The sequence below is a fragment of the Nicrophorus vespilloides genome, unplaced genomic scaffold, assembly GCF_001412225.1.
Source record: "Nicrophorus vespilloides isolate i.1.1-1 unplaced genomic scaffold, Nicve_v1.0, whole genome shotgun sequence".
NCBI lineage: Eukaryota > Metazoa > Arthropoda > Insecta > Coleoptera > Silphidae > Nicrophorus > Nicrophorus vespilloides.
The window spans coordinates 5,701-28,023 of record NW_017097257.1 but is presented as its reverse complement, the minus strand read 5'-3'; the positions used below and the strand labels follow the sequence as shown (position 1 = coordinate 28,023).

At 38.7% G+C, this 22,323-nt stretch overlaps 1 protein-coding gene across 1 annotated transcript; it reads right to left on the bottom strand.

Annotated features, from left to right (window-relative positions):
* Positions 1–8,141: 8,141 nt before the first annotated feature.
* LOC108559590 (muscle segmentation homeobox-like) lies at positions 8,142–21,691 on the bottom strand. Its single transcript, XM_017916922.1, has 2 exons — positions 20,749–21,691; positions 8,142–9,414 (listed from the first exon to the last, which is right to left on the bottom strand). Exons 1-2 carry the CDS (start codon positions 21,686–21,688, stop codon positions 8,915–8,917), a joined length of 1,440 nt encoding a protein of 479 aa, XP_017772411.1. The 5' UTR covers positions 21,689–21,691; the 3' UTR covers positions 8,142–8,914.
* Between the last annotated feature and the right edge of the window lie 632 nt (positions 21,692–22,323).

The window sequence follows — 22,323 nt, the reverse complement described above, 5'->3', positions numbered from 1 at the left end:
TGTTGCTCTATCACTCTCTCTCTCTCTCTCTCTCTGTCCACCCACTCATAGTATGTGCACGCGCTTTCGCATTCAATCCTCTCTACCGATATCTGATTCAAATTGGCTGCCGTTGCCACCGCCGCCTAGTTTTCCTATCCAAAAAACCATATGTCCATTAGCCCTCCTCTGTTTTTCGTATGTAGTTTTTTTTAATTTTCATTTTTTTGCATTTTCATCCCTTTATCCGACAGCGCCTCCCTTTTTGTTGCCGTCTGTGTAATCTCATTTCGGAAATTTCGTTTTGAAAATACACACACACACACAAAAAAATCGCCGCCGCCGCCTCTGCACTAGTCCAATTAAAATCGAAAACGAAAAGCGTATTTCCCTTTTTTTTAGTAGGAAATCTGGGACGCATTTGAATGTTATTATTCGCTTATTTTTCTCTCTCATTTTTTCGTTTATTTAGAATATTTTTATATTTTAGATGTTTTCTAATAATGAGTTTTGGATTTGCTTGTATTACACTCGCATATTCAAAATTGCTGCATAAAGCCAACACTGTATAAGAATACAATATACACGTAATTGCGTTTTTTTTTGAAATAAGGGTCGGATTGAGTTGGTAATCTTAATTTCTGTATGTTGTAAATATGGGGTTTAATATTTTAATTCCCGTTTTACGTTCACAATCGATTAGAATCTCGATTGTAAACGAGTCTGTCTCGTAATGAATGGCTTTTCCATTCGGCTTAATCGAATATGAAAATTCGAGATTACGATAATAATTCCCTCTTTTGTTATGGGATTATGCGTGTGTGTGTGTGTCTTTTTATTCTCGCTAAATTTTAGGGGGAGATTCGGTTTTGCGTAATAATGATTACGAATTTCGAATGCTGCGATAAGGTCGTACGCTGTTTCTTCTTTTTTTTTTTGTTGCTTCTCTCGTTCATCGCTTATCTGTCAATAAATAAAAACGATGATTGGGGTTGTTTTTGCCCGAGGGTTCGTGTCGACTGAGATGATGATGATGATGACTATTACCAGGATGACGAAGGGGGTTAAATTGGCGGCGCACATTGAATTAGCTGCTTCCAACCTCTTCTTCATCCTCCTATGCTCTCAACGACCTCCACCAACCCCCTTGACTCCCTCGCTCGGTCGCTCGCTCATCTGAACCCAGTTAGCGGAGGATCGTTTGCGATAATATCCGTTCGGAATATAATCGCCTTTTCCACCCCTCGTTTAAAATCATCGCACATAATCGCTCTCTCCTACGCGCCCAATGTCTCTATATATATACATACACATCGGTGTATGTGTGTGTGTGTGACGGGGGGTTGGGTTGGGTTGGCTGTGCTCAAACAAACGGCAAGCAATTCCGTTGCTAAACAACGCGCGCCGCGCCACCCTCTTATGAATGTGTATTGCATTACGTACATGCGAGTGTCATGAAATTAAAGTTGTTTGTTGTTAAGGGCGGTTTATCTCCGTTCCTCGCGCGCAATTTACCATTTTCGACGGGGGCGGCTGCTCCTCGCTCGCTCACCACCTTTCTCTCACTCTAACATTCTCATTCTCATACACATATATACCCATATGTAAATACGAGTCAGAGTGAGAGAGAGAGTGACAGTATTAGTTGGAAGCAGGCAGCAGCAGCACCACCAGAGGATTACTCGCTATCCGCGCTCGTTTCATGTCTCTCCTCTATGTATGTATGTATGTTGTGTTGCGTAATGAGTGCCCATTGTCGGCGGCCATTTTAATGCGACGGGCAAAAACAACATGGCGACAACGGGCCACTTCCTCTGTTGCCCTCTTTCTCTCTCTCATATACACTGGCAATCTATTGCAATCGCAACCCTCGCTCCAACTCGTTGCGTGGCTACGGTAGCACCTCACCTCACCTCACCTCCACCACCGCTGCCGCCTCCAACGGTAACACGGCGCATTTCGTTTCAGCGGGCGGCGGCGGTGGTGGTGGTGTTTGTCGATGGGGGGTCAGCGCACAGGAGCGCCCCCTACCGTCCACCACCGCCTCCTCCCCCCGGTTTTCCTGCCGCCGCTCTCGGGCAATTAAAACAGATGATAGGCGATAATGGCGTTAATTAATTCTCCCTTTCTCCCGTCGGGCGCTAATGTGCAAATTAAATTGTTACAGCCCGGAGACCCTCCCCCCGCTTTCCCTCCCTTCCTAGCGAAACACACACCAGAGCCGCCCCCCGCAAATGGCAACAAAAACGGTACCGAATTACAGCTTCACATCAACCTCGATTTTACTGTACAACACAACCGACTTTCAAACTTAAAAACTATTCCAATATTGTAATAATTTCTTATTTCTTCAATATTCGAAAAGCATTTCAATTTCAAGATAAGTTAGGATAAACAAATCTATTAGGATTGCATATTGATGAATTGTTGTTAAAAACTTGATTAGTTAATAGAATTTGTGTGGAAAGATTAATCTGTGCTAATAAATCTTTCATTCGAGAAAATCTTTAAGCGTTCGTTTGTGTCGAGTGAATTGCTGCGAACGTGGCCAACGTTGTTTTCGAGAGTTTCCGAGAGTTTGGTTGGGGGATGGAGATAGAGTGTATAGAGTGTACGTGCATTAATGCTCGAGCGAGTTGGTGAGAAAAGGGTGAGAGAAGAGATAGCGTCAGTGCCACCCCCGTAATTATCCCTGTAATTGCTAGATGGCAGCAGGCGTAGATTAGCCATTGTTTTACAATTCCCAGTGGAAGATAAATGAAGGTGCAATTGTTGCTCGTTTGTTTCTCGCGAGTTTTGCGCGCGAGAAGAAGAAATAAGCTAAGCAGTTTATACACACATACACATATCCATCTGACAGCTTCCTTCCACATGTTTGTCCCACTTCTTCCCTCTTGTTGGATTCGCTTCATTTTTGTTTTCGTTTTGTGCTTGTCATTTTTGTTTTGCCGACGCCGGGGCTATTTTTGAGTCGAAATTAAACCGGCGATAAAATTGCGGCGGTTCCCGGCTTAATTGTCGTGAACGTTTCAGTCGTTTCTCGCTTTTCACGCTCGCTTTGCTCCTGGAAACCTTATCCTCTCTCTCTCTCTCTTCCTTTCTTCCTCTTCGCTCCTAATGGAAGCCACTTAAATTTAGAAAACTTCTCCTTCATCTCATCTTCTTCATCTTTCTTCATTACACTCACACACACATTCGGCTTCTTTTCACGTTCAAATTGCAAATTACCGATTCCTTCTTTCTTTCTTTCTTCTCGCGCGCACACGATTTAGTGAATGAGATAGATGAGGAGAAGAGAGGACGAGATGACGATCAATCATTCCATTCCGTTCTTAATTATTCCCAGTTAATTGGCTAATTTCCACATCAATCACGGCGCCAGAGCTAATGTTTAATAATCGCGCGTGTGAAAGATTGACTTTTAAACATGTAATATGTTTCAATTCCTGAAAAGAATGAAGAGAGGAGAAGAAGAAATTTGAGATGTCTGACGTTTCTGCTCTCTTCTCTTGATCATTAATTACTTTAGAAATCGGAAGGGTGCAGGTTGAGCGGGGTGGAGGGGGAGGAGTAAACTGAGAGGAGGACAAGAAAACGATGCCGGTTATTAATTTGGTGAGCTTTTTCGGATGCATAAAGCAAACAAAAACGGTTCTCTCCACTAAATTCCTCTCTCTCTTTAAATAGACTCCTGACAGATTTGCTGCCACTTTATCTAAAATAGAAAACCATAGCGCACATATGTATTACTTTAAAAAAAAAATAACCAATATTTCAAAGAGAGGAAGGAGACTTCTTTCGTAATAATATTTTAAATGTAAATTGCAAATGTTTGGTTCTATCAATGTTCGTGTCGGTATCCTCAAGCATAATTGGAGGCTTTTCAGCTCTTGTTAAGTACGCTTTTATACTCCATTAAATGGACACCTAACAAACACGATTGGTATAACAATATCATCATACCGCACAATGAATGTGACCATCATCAATCATACTTACTATACATATTATTTCGTATTCGGTATAATTTATCAATTTTCGGTACGAAAACTAATACACAATAATCGAATTAACTTTTACTCGCATCGAAATACGTGTACGTGTAGTATTAGGATCGATGCATCACAATTAATGTCAACATTTTGTGCGTAACGAACAAAACTCATCCTCTCATTCCCATCTTTGCTTCACAGCCGCAACCGGAGATTTACGATTGGCGACGGATATAACGAGGGGCTCGGTTGTAAAATATTATATTAAACGGAGAGAAGTTTTATTGTCGACGATGAAATTAATTTTTAATTCAATTTGAGCGAGTGTTGTTGTCGGTTACAAGACTACAACGACGACTATGTTGATACTGATGGCTGAGAGTGAGAGGAAAGATAATTTACACTTGAATCTGTGTTACAACCATCTTCTCTTTCACTTCTCTTCAAGTCTTTTTTCGGCTCTTCGAAGCGAATGGTATGTGCGGTTGTTGTCGCTGTTGTTGTGCGGTTTGGGTGGGCATCGGGGGGTCGCCCGGAGTGCCCCAGGGGTCCAATTAAGGACCCATTCTTAGCGGCGGGATAGTGGAAACCCGACGGTGGTCGATCTCTTCTCTCCACTCTTCTCCTCACCTCGCCATCCATATCCACATCCACCTCGCTCACTATGCACACTATACATCCTCCATCCTTTCCTCTCCACCTTTTTCCTCCTTTTGTTGTTCTCTCTCTCATTCTCTTTATTATTTTGTACGCTGGACGCAGATGTGTTTAGTTGCGAGTCGTCCACAAATCCCGCACGCCACTCAATATCCTATTATTTTCGACTTAACACTTATGGATTATTATTGCTCGCCCATATCATTTCCGCCTTCGACACCCTCTCTTTCTCTTTCATTCACTTACCCAGTTAGTCTTCAATGATCAGCGTAGAAGTGATATAAGGGAAAGAGAGAGAGATCATCCAATTACTTTAACATTCACTTCTCTCATATTGACATCGATATTGATATTTGATTGTCCATACACAATCAATCGATTGCAACAAATAAATTGTTTGCGTAATTTCTGTAACTCCGCCGTAGCCGGTCCCAAGCCCGGTTGAGAAAGGAGGAGGGAAGGAATGATTGGTTTGTTGTTGTTGTTGTTGTTTGTCATAGAGGGTGGCGGATGCGGTTTTCTTTCTTTATATATAAAAATAAGCAACAACATCCAATCGTAAATGCACGCGAAATACTAATTAGTAGTAGTAGTAAGGATGATGGGAGGGTCGCGATTAAAATTCAACGATAATAAAGCGTTGTTCATGCGAATGGCTTTCGCTGTTGTGAGTTATGTGTGTGTGTTTGTTACGTATGTATGAAGTGGAATAGTATAGTTTCCGTGTTTTGTGCTGCGCCCGTAAAGCATGCGAAAAGAAGTGAGTAAGTGAATGAGAGTTGGAGTGTGCGGGGTGCGTGGTCGGACTAATTAGTAAAAGTTAAATATTTACAAATAAATGGGGATTAATTGCTCGCGCGTCAACGTAAACTACAATTATTATTATATACTCGCTCCACGCAACGTTTATCTAAGATGGCGCCCCTCGATATCAATTGTTTCGACTTACCCACTTTTGCTAATCTACAGCCTTTCCCTTACAATAGTATTTATAAATATACAATAGATGGCGTCATCTTAGATCGTGCGTTACAGACGCATTCTTTGCGTTTAAAATTAGTTGTTGTTGTTTATTTTTTCTTCGTTTGTTCTAATTATGCTACTAATTGTAATTTTAAAAGAGGCTTTCGTGTCTGCCACGGAGAGTGTGTTGGCTCTGGTGGAGAAGATAAGCGAAGACGTGGAGTGGAAGAGCGACGCAGAACGATTTGAATGTGTGCGTTGGAGAGGGATGGAAAACAACGTGTGTGTATGAATGCATGCATGCATGCATATATAAAGGAGGCTACTGTTTGCTCTCTGCCCAATGCTTCTCTCTCTGTCTCTTTCGGTCCGTTCTCTTATCTCGATCTAAATTAGTAAAATCTCGTAACATTAATTAAAACTTATCGCGCGTCGGGGCCGGGCCGGGCCCCGCTCTTATCGCCATCTCGCGCAATAAACCATAACTTCCCTCTTGGACCGGCAGACACTGAAAAAGAAATTAAAAAAAAAATGAAAATAAATAAAAATACTCTTGGCTAATTAAAAAAAAAACGAAAAAAAAAAAAAGTAACAACAACTATTTTTTTTTTTTTTTTGTTTCGTTCGTCTGTTGTTTCCTTTCATCATTCCGACGCCCACTGCAGCAGTACATGCAACATCCATCCATTATTTACGATATCTGCGCGTGTTTATTGGCCGCCCATTATTAATTTTACACACATTGGACGGCGTGTAAATACCGCGGGGGTGTGTGGGGGGGTGGTTTCGCGCGCGATTTATGTCCACTTCTCTCAACCAACAACCAACCCCATCGCTCGATTAAATTTTGTTTCCACTTTTTTTTTTCGCTGCAGCTTTCGTTCGAGTTTTTTTCATATAAATAGAACAGTTACATTTACTATAGATGGATCACCCTGCACAGAGTATATACGTGCACGCAATTACATAACGTATATGGATCGTCGAGGTCGTGATTTACGAGATATAACTATAATTACGTTAAGCATGTAATTAACAACGCGCGTCGGCCGATCGCACTCTTTATTGTCCTGGACAAATTACGTCAAATTTTTCAAACTGTTTTCTTTCAGTTCCTATTTTCGATTTCTTATATTTTCGTTAAATCATTCGATCGTATATTTGTCCTTCATTTGTTTGCCTGCCCCTATGAACAAACAGCAGTTCATAATCGTCGTGTGTCGTGTAATAATTTAATCTTCATCCTTCCTTTGTCTTCGTTTCCGGTGTGAAATGGCGCCACAATATTTATCGGTGGTGGAAGGGAATGAAAAACACGTTTTTTCTTTTTTTTAATTTAATTTCATCGATTAACTACTCTACTCGTTCGCTGTTTTGTCCCATTGTCCCGACGTAATTGTAATATAATCGATGCGACTTCTTTGTCTTCGTTTTTCGTATTTTACACGTACCACTAATGAAATGCACCTATTATTATCATCATCGTAACAATAACGAATGTAGTCATGCATTCTATGCATTGTTAATTGGGCCGGTGTCAAAGGTGAAATTTAAAAAAAAACAAATGAAACGCAGGAAATCGTTTCATGAAATCACTTCGATCGAAATTCACTCACATTGTATTTTGTTCAAGAACATTCAATTTCCTGTCGTGTCCTGGAATTCAAATATCTCTGGACACTGTGGAATATCTCGTAGTCTTAGTGGAGTTTTTAAGGAATGCTAGAGGTGAATTCACTATAAGATTATTAATAACTTCTATGTCTAGATTCTAGTTGCTAGGTTTGTTAATAGGGTTTTTATGAGTCTAACTAGGACTCCACTAAGACTAAAACTTGAACTAGTGACTAGCTAGGACTATGACTTTAACACTGACCCTTTAGGACTCCTCCTGTATTACATAAATATCTTCTTATATAGTAGTGAGTTAGCATAGTGAGAGTACAATATTTGGTAAGGGAAGATAGTACCTAACTTTCCTTAATAATCAAGTCATTAGGAAGATTAGTAGATTAGTTATGAGATCTTCCTAAGAGGGTATTTGTTCTAAGTCTTAATGACTTACATACATAAACATGTATAAAATAATAAGGGCTAACATAACATAAACAATAACGGTTGTACATAACATCCAACTTACCTCTTCAGAAACATTTCACACTTACCTTCTTATTTTCATTCACTCGTTGATTCAATTTTTATTTTCCTGTTAGGCAACAAAAGAACAGTGATTTGATCAAAAAAAAAACAACGTAACGAGCCACAATTCTTCGTATCATTTTCTTTTGTTTATTCTTTTTCATTAATGTCAACTAAAAACTAAAATTTTCCTACTCTTTCTTCTTCTTCTTCTTGTTGTTGTTGTTTCATTCTCGCAATTGTTTCAATGCATCTCTTCATATTATATATTATATTATATATATATTTATATATGTACAGGTCGTGATTCTTTTTTTTTTGTTTGTTTATACAATTTTTCTTCTTTTCGTTTCAACAATTTTACATAAATAATAATATTAATAATTAATTAATTTAGAATTAAAAAAAAAAAAAGATGTTCGATAAAATGATGATTAGTTCAAAATTTAGACGTTAGTTAGTTTCAGAAACTCCTCTACTGCGGAATTATTATGTACACGTGGAATTTTTAATTGTTGTTCTGTTCACTCCGAATCTTTTGTACAACATGGAAAAACGACACAATCACACACGTACACAAACAAACAAACAAACATATACACTTTGTGTCATCAATTGTTTCGTTTCAACGAATTGCCATGGTTACGCGGTTGTTGTTGATGATGATGGTGTGTTGTTACGTAGGCGGAAGAAGACGATGACGGTGGTTTTTTTTTTTCTGTAGCAGCGTGAAATCATCGCTATAATTATTCGGTTTCTCCTCCTTATCGTTTGCGAAAATTGAATTATCTCTGTTGTTGGGGGGGGGAGAGGGAAGAGTGTGAGAAAATAATTTATATGGAGTGCGGTGGCAATTTGATAAATAGAAGGAAACAAATGAATGCGAAGAGAAAGAGAGGCTCGCGCAAAAGTCGTGAGTTGGCTATGGGTGGCGGCGTAATTAAACCCGAGATTGCCCATTAAGCGGCGCGTTTAAAACGCACTACATCATCATCATCATTTCTCTCTCTCTCTCTCTCTCTCTGTTTCTCTTCCAAAACTGTTTTGTGTGTTCTATATAGTGTGGATATTTTTGGCGCACTTCCCCCCATCTCTCTTCATATTCAATTCAATTTATCACAATTTCTTCCTTTGCGCCTTTGTCTCGTTCATCATTCCCTCTTCTATCTTTCCATTTACTCTGATCAGGACATGTGCGGACTCGGCGACGAACGTATGCTTCCTTGGGGCGAGGTGAGATGCGGGGGCGGTTGCTGCTGCTGTTGCTGCTGTGCCATGAGCGGTCCTAGAGCGCTCATCGAAGGTGGCGGCGGTCTTCCCGCCCCCAGCAGAGAGGCGAGCGGGTGCGGCGCCCCCGGCTGAAAGTATCCGTGCAGTGCGGGGTGCGGGTACAGCGGATGATGCGGATGGCGCGACAACGATGCCATCTTCAGCTTCTCGATTTCCGCTTCCTGCAGCCTCTTCGCCTTCGCCCTTCGATTCTGGAACCATATCTTCACTTGCGTCTCGGTCAGTCGCAGAGAACTGGAGAATTCCGCCCTCTCGGCGATGCTCAGGTACTGCTTGTCCCGGAACTTCTTCTCCAACGCCAAAAGCTGTTGAGTGGTGAACGGGGTGCGTGGTTTCCTGTTCGGTTTGTGCTTCCTCAGATTGCACTTCAGTTTCGGTCCCTCCACAGCTCCATCTGTTCGCAAACAAAGAACAAAAAAAAAGCAAAATAGTTTAGATTCACATTTACAACCACTTATTTGTCTTCGCATTCATTACTTTACTACAATTATCATTAGGATCCGTATTTAGTAAACGACTAATTTGTCGTTTGTTTTAATTTCTTTTGTCTACGTTTACTACTAATTGTCTTATATCACTACCCATTAATCGTTTTTCCCAATTTTGAAAGATTAACTCGATTTGTTGAATGTGTCATGATTTTTTTTTTCTTCATCTATCTATCTTGAAACTCTTACGTAATTGATACGTAATTTGCTTCGTAATTGGATCGAAGCATTTCTAATTGATTTCAACGTCCGAAACTGATTTAAGTCACTAATTTGTCTCTCTCTCCGCAGCACATTTACTAATTTACACCAGGAATTTCCATTACGTTCTCTCATTTGATTCTTCAAATTAATTAATTGAGTTTCTCAATAATCTTTGATTGACTTTTTCAGGTTACATTTTTGTCGTTTTTGTTTCAGCTTTAATTAGCAATTAATTCTTTCAAACTTTCGTTTATTTAACCATTCGCCATCCACCACCACCCTTTCCATCTCCATGGCAACGATAAAATTGGCAACCTTTAATTGATCGAATTCATCGAGTAAACTGTGTGTGTTTCCATAACAACCTCTGCTCGAAAATTACATGGACATGTATTTAATAAGCCGCCTTTGTGCTTCGTCGCTTTTAATTACAGCCCCGACCCTTCTTCATCATCATCATCATCAACATCTCTTCCCTCTTCCTTCTCTCCCTTCCACGTTTACATACACTATATACACACACATACACACTTATTTATTTTTTCATCCCTTTTTTTAATTTATTAATTAAACGTTGGCAGCACCGTAAACCTTAATTAACCGTTAATAACAAAAACAAAACACACATGTACGAAGCAGGCGTGTTTCTTTTAGCCGTCGTTTGTTTTCGGTTTTCATTTTTTTTTCTTTCTTTGTTTCCGCCTCCCGTCCTTCACACCCGATGACAATTCAATTACGTCCGTTAATTATTATTATTATTATTAAATGCAGAAACGTCGCCGCCTCATTCAATTTCGTTTTTTTTTTTTCGCTTTTTCTGGATCGTCATCCAAGTAATTACTTCATTTCCCACGACACACACACACACACTAAAAACGGTCGCGTTTTCTCCGATTGAGATTAATCAGATGTGCATTGTTGTAATTCGAATTGCAACGAAATCAAATCGTTTCTCTTTCTCTATTGGCGCAAGAATTTGCGCAATCTCTCTTGATAAGTTGTGCGAGTGCGAACAGTGCGGATTGCGAAGATGCTAAATCTAATTAAACTAATTGACGACGACGACGACTAATTAGGGCGCACGTGCAATTAACACGCGCCGCTTTTGGACTCGACCCGTCGTCGTCATCGTCCGGTGCGAAACGAGACCATTTTTTTTCACGTAATTCGCAATCATTTGAGCAATATTTAGACGAATCAAATTCACATAATTTCAACACTTTTAGTCGAAAGACAACTTTTTTTTTCTACCTAAATATTTGAATTAAGTAATTAAGTTTGTAAGTAGCGATTTTTTTCATTCTTTTCGTTGTTTCTTTTCCGTTTCTCGTTTAATGAACGTCGGATGACTCTCGAAATAAATTACACGCTCTTTAAATCTATACATGTGCTAGTGTGTATGTATGTGAGAGTGAGTGAGTGAGTAAATGAGTGTGTTTATATATACATAATTATAAATGGGTTTTACTTGTCTTTCTTTTGTTTTTTTGAAAGTTTATTTCCATGGCAATCATCGATATTATTAAACAACGATTGTTTTTTGTTTCTGCAAACAATCGATTGATTTGTATCCGAATTGTGTGGTGATTGTTTTAGATATGGGATCTTAGTAGTCTTCAACCACTTCAGATCTACCACCACATTGAATCGGAATCTCTCGTATCTGGACCTCAACCTTTTCGTTTTCGGAAACTAAAATAACACTTTTGGTAGAGATAATCAACCCCTCAACCCCCAAAAAAACAAAAAAAACACATCCAACATACAAATGTTATCGTCTAATTTAGTCGTTTCCAAAAGTCGTCGTCGTCGACTACTACTACCACCAAATAAAAAGTAGCGGCTCCGTTTTTATGGCGCTATTAAGAGATTAACTAAGACTCATTCTACTTCTTCTCTCGTCTTATCGCCAAGAAACGTCTTTACGTCTTTCCCTTTCTAACCTCCAAACACACACATAACACCGTGCTTATGAATATTCATTCGTTTGCGACGGACGAGAGGAGAAATCTCTAGAGAGAAAATGAAAAAAAAAAAAAAATACTCGTTCATTCTAATATCCAATTAACAACCCAAAGTCGCAGCAGCAGCCGCAGCCGCAGCAGCCCGTCAATCAATCTCGACGAATTCCCATAAAAGTCAACGTAATTATTAATAAATTGTCACCATGGAAACACAACCGTTTATTATTTCCATGACGACGACGACGATGATTGAATCGCGCGGATATTGTTATTATTATGAAAATAATTGCTTTTAATTAAAAAAAAATAAATAAATAAATAAATATTGTGTATCAGGATGATTTATGGAATTGCCGCTAATGGGACGAAGCGTTTGCGAATGAAATCCTCGCATAATTACTTTGTTTCCGTTAATTATCACCAATTCTCTACGCGTTATTGCTTCACAATTATCTTTCTTTCTTTTCACTTTAGTTTTCATTTGTTTCGCGCAAGGTTGCTGATTAAATAACTGAAGGCGATAAACAATTGTTGTGTTATTGCCTACTTTGCGTTCTTTCTCAACTCAATCATCGTATCAATAATGGAAGTTGGGAAAGAGAGAAATTACATTGTTTTTTTTTTGTTTTAAAAATTTGTTTTAATAGTTTAACGTTTCGATGCGAGAGTGTGTGTATAATTTTATAATTTCTGGGTAATAAAATTAATGTCGCCAATTATACGAAGTGGACTAAATACGAGGTAGCAAGCAGCACGGCGAGAGCGAGAGGAAATTAATTGGGCAACTCTCGACTCGTTTTCAGCGCCTACTCTCAAACCTTTTCTTTCTCTATCTCATTTTCGTATATTCCGTCGCCTTCGTTCATTTATTTTTTATTTCCTCTGTTTCCAAAACCACCTTCGATTAAAAAAAACAAATTCCACTAAAAGTTACGTCCACCTACGTTCACCTTTTTTCATCTTCTTCTTCCTTTGAAGCAAATACCGTTCTCTCTTTTCTATCCTTTTTTTTTATTTATATATATATATTTTAATGATTCAGAGAAACGGCGTTAAGTGAACGAGACCACAAGATACTTATCATTCGTCTCATCAAATCCTATTGGATTTCTCTCCATTCCACAAATTAACATTATTTTTTCGGCATTTTCATTAATTTTTATCATTCATTCATTCATTGTTATCTCTCTGGATTCAATTGTTCTTAAAATAAATGAGAATCGATCTAAGCTTACGCCGATCTTCGTGCTATGTTACAGACGAAACAAATGTTGTTTACGTGAAAACAAAAACAAACGAATAGATTCCGATGATCTCTTCTCCCGCTTCCGAAATACCCTAAAGATTAGATAATAACGAAATGATTCTCGGTATTTCCTTCTCATCCATTCTCACTCGCATCGCATCGTTTCTTTTTTCCAATTTAGAGCATTTTGTAATTATTCAAATAAACATAAAGTCACACACACACAGCAGAGCAAAGAGGAGAGTGGATGTAGTGAGTGAGTGAGCGCGCATGCACTCACGCACTACTCTCCCCGTTTATAATTAATGTTCTAATTAAAATTGATTTACTGCCTCGTTTGATTCGGATAACGAATTTTTAATTCGCTCCTTATCGACCCAAAGAAACAAAAATAAATTAAAAAAAACAAAAAAAAAAACAGTCCACAAGGAAAACAAATGAGTAAGACGAGAAGGGGCGATTGGAATGAAGAGAGTAAGAGAAATAGATTGAATGGTGGTAGCAGTGGTGGTGATGATGATGACGAAAAGACGGATTTAATTTAATTTATTTAATCTGTTCCGAGGCTAATTACTGTTGCTCCCTGTATTTAATGGACGGAATGCAATCTCTCTCTCTTTTCATCCTCTCTCTCACTCTCTCTTTCTCCTGATCCCACCATTTAAACGAGAGAAACAAACGAAAACAACCAAAAAAAACAAAAAATAAAAGACGACGACAACGCGTTCGTTCGAATCGAGAGCGCCTCGCAGCATTCCGTTGCGTAACAAACAAAAACGATACGAAACGTCGTCGTCGTCGGCCATTTGATAATAACAATCGACGTTGCATTAATTACAACAAAACAAAAGTTTATTGCCAACTTAAATTGCGCTTGTCAATTAAAACTTATTTGTTGTTGTTGTTATTAAAGAATTCGATTCGATTGAAACAAAATTAAAAACAAACGAATGCGTTTCTTTTCTTTTGTTTTTTTCGTGGCCTCCTCCTGCGTTTATTTCTGTTATGACAGATGAACGTCGGATCCGGAAGGCGCGCATCCCGCCGCCGCCGCCGCCTTATAACTAATATCTCTATTTGCGTGCGCGAGCGGTTTAAAAATAAAACGTATCTTTCTTCTATCTCTCGTTTTCCATTCGAAACGAAAAGAAGAAGTAAAGTTTAAGTGAAAAGATGAGAATACCGAAGGGTTATGAGAGAGAGAGAGAGCCAAAAGATAAGTGTGTCAGATTGTGTGTTTATTTTGAAAGATTATCGGCGATACATAAAGCCGTATGACTTTAACAGATTCACCTGTCACGACCGCTTAAATATACGTCTCCTCTTTTAACTCTTCTCTTTTTATTTTATCTTCATCTCTCTCTATCTTTATCCCTCTTTACCACCTTTATTCCTTCTTTTTCTGCCGCAATTAAGAAATGAGGGAGCAACAGTAACGGTAATCATCGTCAAGGCGACGACGGTGACACCTGTTATTGTCATCGTTGTTGTTGTCGTTGGATACGTATATGATCCTCGGGAGATTTGATTGACGCGCTCGGCAAATCCCCGAAACAATCGAGGAGCAAAGCCTTTCGGGATCGGAATAAATTTCGCCGCGTTCGTCCGGGATTTGGGTGGCGCAAAGTTCATTTGTTCGAACAAATGCAGGTAAATCGCGAAGACAATTGTTTTATTTAGTTTCGGTTTCGCCGATAGAGGGAGCGCCTTTTTTTTTGTTTTGTTTTGTTTCGTTTTTGTTTCGCGAAAGCGCATGCAGCGTTATAGATAATTTACTGGCAGCGCTGCTAATTGCAAATAATGTTAATTTATCTAAACGTGGATCTATTTTATGGCTCGTTCGCACTCACAATATATATAAATGTGTGTGTGTGTATATATATATATATATAAAGTTGGTCGCGCCAATGTAAAATTTCATTTGTTTTCTGACGTTATCTCGACCCCGGTTCGTTATTTATGTCTCCTGCAATTACTGCCGCCTACCCTTCTGCTCCTGCCGCCGCCTCCTCTTCTGCTACCGTTTTTACTACCGCCGCCGCCTTCGCGCCTAAAAACGGAACTAATTTCCAGTTTCCCTGGTTACCAAATAAATAAATGAATGACTGTTTCTCAATTTCCTTAGCTACCGAAAAACGATTTGGTTGGTTACCACAGTGAAATGACAAGATGTAGAACAATAATTAATTTTTACGATCGCGCGCGCGATAGTTTTTTTTTTGTTTTTCGAAACGCGCCTAATTAATTAATTAATTGATCGATGTGGTAACAATTTTTTTTCTTTAGGATACGAGAGACTGAGAACAGAATTTCGAATAACGGATTAATTAAGCGACGGCTTCATTCATTTTTAACGAATCCAACGAAAAAAATTACGAAAATTCTTCTACGTTAAATTGACGAGTATAAAGAATTAATATCGGAGGTAAATAATGATAACGATTATTCGTTCGGGGAAGCATCGAAAATGAAGGAACATTTCGTCGGGTTCGTTTAATTTAATCGTTTTTCCCAGAAAATTCATTTAACTTTTTAACTAACTAATCTTGATCATCTAATTTTTACCTTTTCATTTAATTTTATTTGTATTTATTCTCTTTTTTCCCCTCAAAAGTTGACGCTAATTAATTAAACGTTTATTCCTCGACTCTTTCCGACGGCCACTTGATTCTCGACTTGTTCTTACGTCATTTTGACGTTTCTGCTCCATCTTCTATTTATTTGTAGGTTATATCAAGTTTACCGTTACGTTTTAATCCTGACACATGTCAATTTGACGTTTTCAAATTTAAGCATATATAGAAAAGTTCGTCCGACTTTGAACATTACTTGTACGTCAAAATCGATTACTGACATTCACTTCCGTTTAAAAACTAACGTCACTTTTGCGACGAACAAATAACAAACTGTCAAATTGACATTCGTAGACATTGACATTTTACATTCAATTGTTTTCATTGGCTATAATGACTTACCTCTTTGCAAAGCTATAAAAATGTTAATCAATTATTTCCAATTTGCCATTGACAATATAAACGTCAATTATTCAGTTAATTATTAAATGACGTACGTCAATTTGACACGTTGTTTAAACGTGAGCAACGTTTGCCTTTCACGTAATTCGTAACGTATTAAATAAATTAAGATTTAATAAAAAACAAACAAACAAACACACACACAGAAAAAAAATGTGTGAGGTAAGAGAGAAAGAGGATTTTTTTTTGTTGAGTAAATTAATTAATTAATTATGAAATAAATACTTTAAAAAAAAATTCTCAGTCTCAGAACCACTCAAACAACTACTAGACTAATTAGTCTGCTGGATGTACGAGGCGCGTTATTTGACAAACACAAAAGTGTAATTAAATTTAAATATTTGATTCGTTAAATTTGTTTAAGTTTTTCTTCTCTTTTGCTGTTCCTTCTCTCGTGTGTGTGTGTGTGTGAGAGAGATGGATAAGCAAGGAAACAAATGTTTGTTTATCGTCATGGTAATGTTTGTTAGTCGGATGATGGAGGGAAGGAAGAAAGAAAGAAAGAGGGCGCTGCTTCTGCTGCAGCAGCATCTTCTTCTTCTGCTGCTGCCGCCCCCCTGTGGCGTTTGATTAATTTATTGACAAAGTGGATGGACATCTGCATTTCTTATTGACCCGCAATCATTAATATTAATTCCTTTCTTCGGATTTTTCTTCCCTCTCTCTCTCTCACACAAAACTTCGTCTTTCTTCTCTCCTCCGATCCTCGAATTCATCGCGATGACAAAAGAATGGTGGTTTGGAGTAAAACACGGGACGGCGCCCATTAATCCTTCGCGAACGACGGGACATTCCCAGAGAATTGATGGATCGCAGTCGTCGTCCTCCTCTGCTCTTTTATTTTATTTTCTTTTCTTTTTTTTTTCAGAAAGATCGAAACGAAAGAACGAAAAGAAAGCGAAGAGAACGAAGCATATTTGCATCCATTCTAGATTCGTTCCGCATTTATTTATATTCATCTGTATTTTTCGGGTGCTGGCTGCCATGGTTACAGCAGACAGAAGATGCGCGCTACCTGCAACCGATCTCAAACATCAGCATTTCTGTTTTGTCACCATGGTAACAGTGCGATAATTAAATGATCGTAAATCACAATCAGCGAGCGAAAATTTTCTTCTTTTTCGATCAATCGATCAAAATCAATCGAAGTTTCAAGTATTTTTTTTTAATAATTACTAGAGAAATTAAATTATATTCTCAATTTAAACCAAGCGCAAATGACAGATAAATTTGGTGTTTTTTGTTTTGTATTTATAGTTTAATGGGGTTGATCCTAGTAGGTTGTGTGATATGATGTGGCGGTGTCGGAAGTTTCGGGCGCTAAACGATCATTACTAAATATTTATTGCCTCAGAAGACATCATCTATCACGTTGCATGTGTGTGTATGTATATATATAACGGATCGGTGACAGTCTGGAGGCGGGTCGTGACGTTTAACATTCCAGACGGGAAGAAAAATATTTTTCGCTCACACTCTTCTCCTTCTCATTCTTCTCCCGCACACTCATTTTCCGTATAACTTACACAGTTCAAACATATAAATATACACACTCACACTCATTTCAGTGGAGCGAAGATAAACTGCGGCCAGAAATACGCCTAAATGAGAGATAATGGCCTATCGAGTTACCACATCCCCTCGTTTCTTTCCCATCTTCTTCATCCCATTTCTATATCCTCGAGGAGAGTTAAATGTGTGTGTATGTGTGTGTGAGTGCGCGCGCGATGTTTGCTTCCTCCCATCTATTATTTCTCTCCCCCTTATAAATTCACTTTGCCGCTCGTTAAACGAATCACTTTCGCACTTCGCTCACCCTCTCTGCGCGCCATCTTCTTGTTCTTGTTGTTGTTGTTTTGTTTATCCAAACAAACAGTCAAAGTGACATCCACTCACACTGTCAAATTTGACGTCTCTCGTCTCCATCTTTTATTTATTTGTAGGTTATATCAAGTTTACCGTTACGTTTCAATCATGACACATGTCAATTTGACGTTTCCAAATTTAAGCATATATATTCAAAGTTTGCCCAAAGTTTGTACGTCAAAACCGATTAGTCACATTCGCTTCCGTTTAAAAGTGACTTTTGCAATGTTAATTTAACGCTTTTGTTATGTCACTTTCTATATACCTATCAAAACTTGACACGTACGTCAACTTGTTTGAAGATTGTGTTTTGTTTCTATTCAGATTTATATATATAAATATAATGACGTGTTTGTAAATCATGATCGCTGAAATTTTATTAAATTAATCCGTATTAATTGATATTGGCAATTTTCGCTGGAAACGAGAAGATCTGTCGGTTGGGGTTATCACAGTAGCGCGCCCTCTTATCCGCCGAGGTTACGGATTCATAATTATAATTATAATAATCATAAGTCCAACAGCGACGGTAACTATGACAACGATAAAAGTGAATCGCAGACTCATCACGTTGGCACGAAAATAAACAAATAAATAAATAAACAAAACAAAACACTAAATCAAAAGCATCCGCGATCTAATTGCAACGCCGATAATAAAAAAAAACGGATAATTAATTATGTTTTTATATATGTGTGTGTGTGTGTACATATTTGCTCGGTTAAATAGTTGATATTTACGAAAAAAAACATAAATAATCTTGAAACGCGATAATTAATAATTATAATTATTGTTTGTTTATTGATAGGAGGAACGGAATTCCCAGAATTTTGACGTTTTCATTTTAATGTAACGCAATCGAAAAGGCGGCCGTGACTTTGACGTTAAGAACGTCATCGAAATAACGTTCTGACATTTGTTGCCATGACAAACTCGCATTATTCTTCTCCTTAATTTGACGTTTGAATGTGTTTCCTCCTCCTCCTCTTTCTTCTTTTTTTTTGCCGTTTGCAATTAACTGTGATTTACTCTGCCTCTTTTGTTTTCTTTTTTTTTTTTCTATAAATCTTATTTTTAACGAAACATTCCGATGTCGTTTTTTTTTCTATTTCATTTGTTTCTTTCCCCATCTGTTATTTTTAACCTCACCTTTAACAAACTATTAACACACTCTGTCGCATTTCAAAAAACAGTCGGTAGCTAATGCATTCAATTGTTTTTATTTCATAACGTAATTAATCTTAATTTGTTTGTTCGTTTTCGATTGTAACAATTAAAACAAACAAACACTTTGACGTTTTTTTTTGTTTTACAACATCAATTGTTACTTATCTCATTGATTAGTGTTTTTTTTTTCTTTATATTCAATAATAATTTTCTAATTGTGAAATGAAATTTTATCGGTTCGCTTTAAGACTTTTATTTGCGAATCGTAGATAGCTTCAATCAATATTACCAATTGCAAACGTCACCATAAAACGGTTCGATTTGTTTATTGAACTGATCTTAATTTGTTTTCTAATCATAATAATAATCGAGTAACCCAGAAAACAAAGTAGGTTATTACAGTTTTTGTTTTTTAACATTTGTTTTTGATTTCGTTTCCAAAGCCAATTCGAATTACCAATTATCGAATACACACATGACATTTGACGTCATTTGTTTCGTGCTCAAAACATTTATTTACTCTTAGCGCGGAAACATCCAAGAAATAAACAAAGCGTGCGAATTTGTAAACGAAATGTTCAATTATTTGCAATTAAAAAGTCTTATTTCGATTTAATTACACTCAAAGCGAAGAGCGAAGCTCGAGCAAAGAAAGTGTTTTTGTGTGTTCTTCATCTGTCTCTATTTGTCTTTTGTTATTTATAAAATTTTGTTATTTCATTTGTTTTCTTCGATTGTTTTTCAGTAACTGCAAAGAGAAGGTTTATCGCTCCATCGAATTTGTCTTGCGAAAAGTAAGCCTTGATTGTTTTTCCGCCTAATTGGCGATTTACTCTTAGCGCGGAAACATTTAAGAAATAAACAAAGCGTGCGAATTTGTAAATAAAATATTCAATTATTTGCAATTAAAAAGTCTTATTTCGATTTAATTACACTCAAAGCGAAGAGCGAAGCTCGAGCAAAGAAATTGTTTTCGTGTGTTCTTCATCTGTCTCTATTTGTCTTTTGTTATTTATAAAATTTTGTTATTTCATTTGTTTTTTTCGATTGTTTTTCGGTAACTGCTGTTGCAGCAAAGGGAAGGTTTATCGTTCCATCTTGTGAAAAGTGAGCCTTGGTTTTTTTTTGTCGCCTAATTGGCGATTTACTTAGCGCGGAAACATCTAAGAAATAAACAAAGCGTGCGAATTTGTAAACGAAATGTTCAATTATTTGCATTTAAAAAGTCTTATTTCGATTTAATTACACTCAAAGCGAAGAGCGAAGCTCGAGTAAAGAAAGTGTTTTTGTGTGTTCTTCATCTGTCTCTATTTGTCTTTTGTTATTTATAAAATATTCTTATTTCATTTGTTTTCTTCAATTGTTTTTCGGTAACTGCAAAGAGAAGGTTTATCGCTCCATCGAATTTGTCTTGTGAAAAGTGAGCCTTGATTTTTTTTTGTTGTCGCCTAATTGGGGTTTCTTTTCGAGAAAAAAGGTTTTCGCCGCCCATTTAATTATTGCGTTAATTTTCTGTATAATTTATGTTTCTCTCTATTTTTCGTTCGTTTTGGGGGAGGAGAGAGAGAGCGCAAAGAGATCTCCGATGGGCGATTATCGAGAGTGAAGAAGGACCTTTTCTTTTGTTTCGTTCTTCTTCTTCTACTTTTGGGGCTGTTGCTAGGTAGCATCGGTTTTTCGGTAAACAAGAAAGAAGAGAGAACGCGCGCGACGGACGATGATGATGATGATGATTAACGAGCGTCGTTGTTGTTTTACCTGTATTGATGTTGGGCACTCCGAAGGGTGCACCGCCGGGACCCTGGAAGAGGTGGGCGCCTGGACCGGCGGCAAAAGGTCCGACCAACCCCTGGGGCGGCCAATTCGCTTGATAGACTGCAGCCGCGAGAGCAGAGAAAGGCGTCGGTCGAATAGGTCCAACGCCTCCTCCTCCTCCGCCGCTCAAATCGCTTCCTCCAATTCCTCCTCTAGCTTGAAAATCTTCGCTTCCTTTGGAGCGCACCACGACCATCTCTTCGTCATCGTCCTGGTCTTGCTGCCGTCGCTTCTGATCCGGGTTCAGATCCTCCACGTCCACAATCGAATCTTCGGCATTACTATCGTCGTACTCTTCGTCGCTCGATTGATTGTGATTGTGATGATGATGATGAAGGTGTAGATTGAGATGATGTTGAGGGCTGGAGGAGGCGGCAGTCGCCGTCGGTGATGGCGATGGCGCTCGACTCGGCCTCGTGTCTGCCAGAAGCGATGCCACGCTGAAACTGATGTGTCCGTTCTTCTGTCCTCCACTCGCGGTGGAAGTCGTCGTCGCAGCCGCCGTCGCACCAGCAGAACTAGCGACTGCTGAAACCGTCGTCGTCTGTTGCTGCTGTTGCTTCTTTTCGCTGCTCATCCCGTCCGCTTTTCTCGAGTCCAGGAGGCCCTCTTGGATAGTCATACTCTCCGTTATCTGATTCTTCAGCATGAAGCGTCCACTCGAAATCCAACTCGAAATTTCATTCAAACCGCGCACTCTTCTCGCAATAACAACAACAATAACAACAACACATGATTGGTAATACGAAAATGTCACAAACTTTTCAAATTCATCATCATCATTTGTTTTTAATTCGTTTGTTTCGTCGCGCGCTTCGATTAATAAACAACAATTGCGGCGATAATGACGGGATTTCGCGGCGCATCTGCGTCCATTTAGCATGGGTAACTGTGGTACACTGAGCGAGAACGATCGCCGGGCCATTCGCCGCTCTCTCTCTCTCCCTCTCATTTCCACTCGCGTTCGCTCTCTCTTTCTCGCATCGCGCTACCATTCACTCTCGGCGATGCGATCGAAACGGGTGTGGCCGCACCTCGACTCCGCCCCCGCTTCGATCGAACCACGCCCACTTCGACTGTCTCTCGTTTCGACGCGTCCGCCAATCGCGCGTCTTCCTTCTCCCACTTTACGCGTTCAACTGCGAAAGATGAAAAGAGTGAGTGAGACGCACACACATCGACACACACACAATCACATTTCGTTTAAGTGCTTGTAGCACTCGTTTATGGCACGCATTAAACTTGACCAAACTATAATTACCTACCGTCGTGTTATTTGCTTGTTATCTTTATCCTTTATTGCCTTTTTTAAAAGAGCGCGCGAGGGACGCGTCTCAATTCTTCCTCTCCTTTTCCCAAAACGACAGAGAAAGCGACACAAAACAGACGATAAAAACAATTGGTGGCGGCGGCGGCAGCAGCAGAGAGAGAGAGAGAGAAAAAGAGAGTTTAGAGGTGGCAGCAGCAGCAGCAGCAACTTCGTCTCCTCTCCTTTTTTCCAGAGAGAAATCCATTAAA

Coding starts and splice junctions, on each gene's coding strand:
- LOC108559590 (XM_017916922.1), bottom strand. CDS start 21,688: ATGCTAAATGGACGCAGATGCGCCGCGAAATCCCGTCATTATCGCCGC. Junction 9,415..20,748: donor AGTGCCCAACATCAATACAG/GTAAAACAACAA, acceptor GTTTGCGAACAG/ATGGAGCTGTGGAGGGACCG.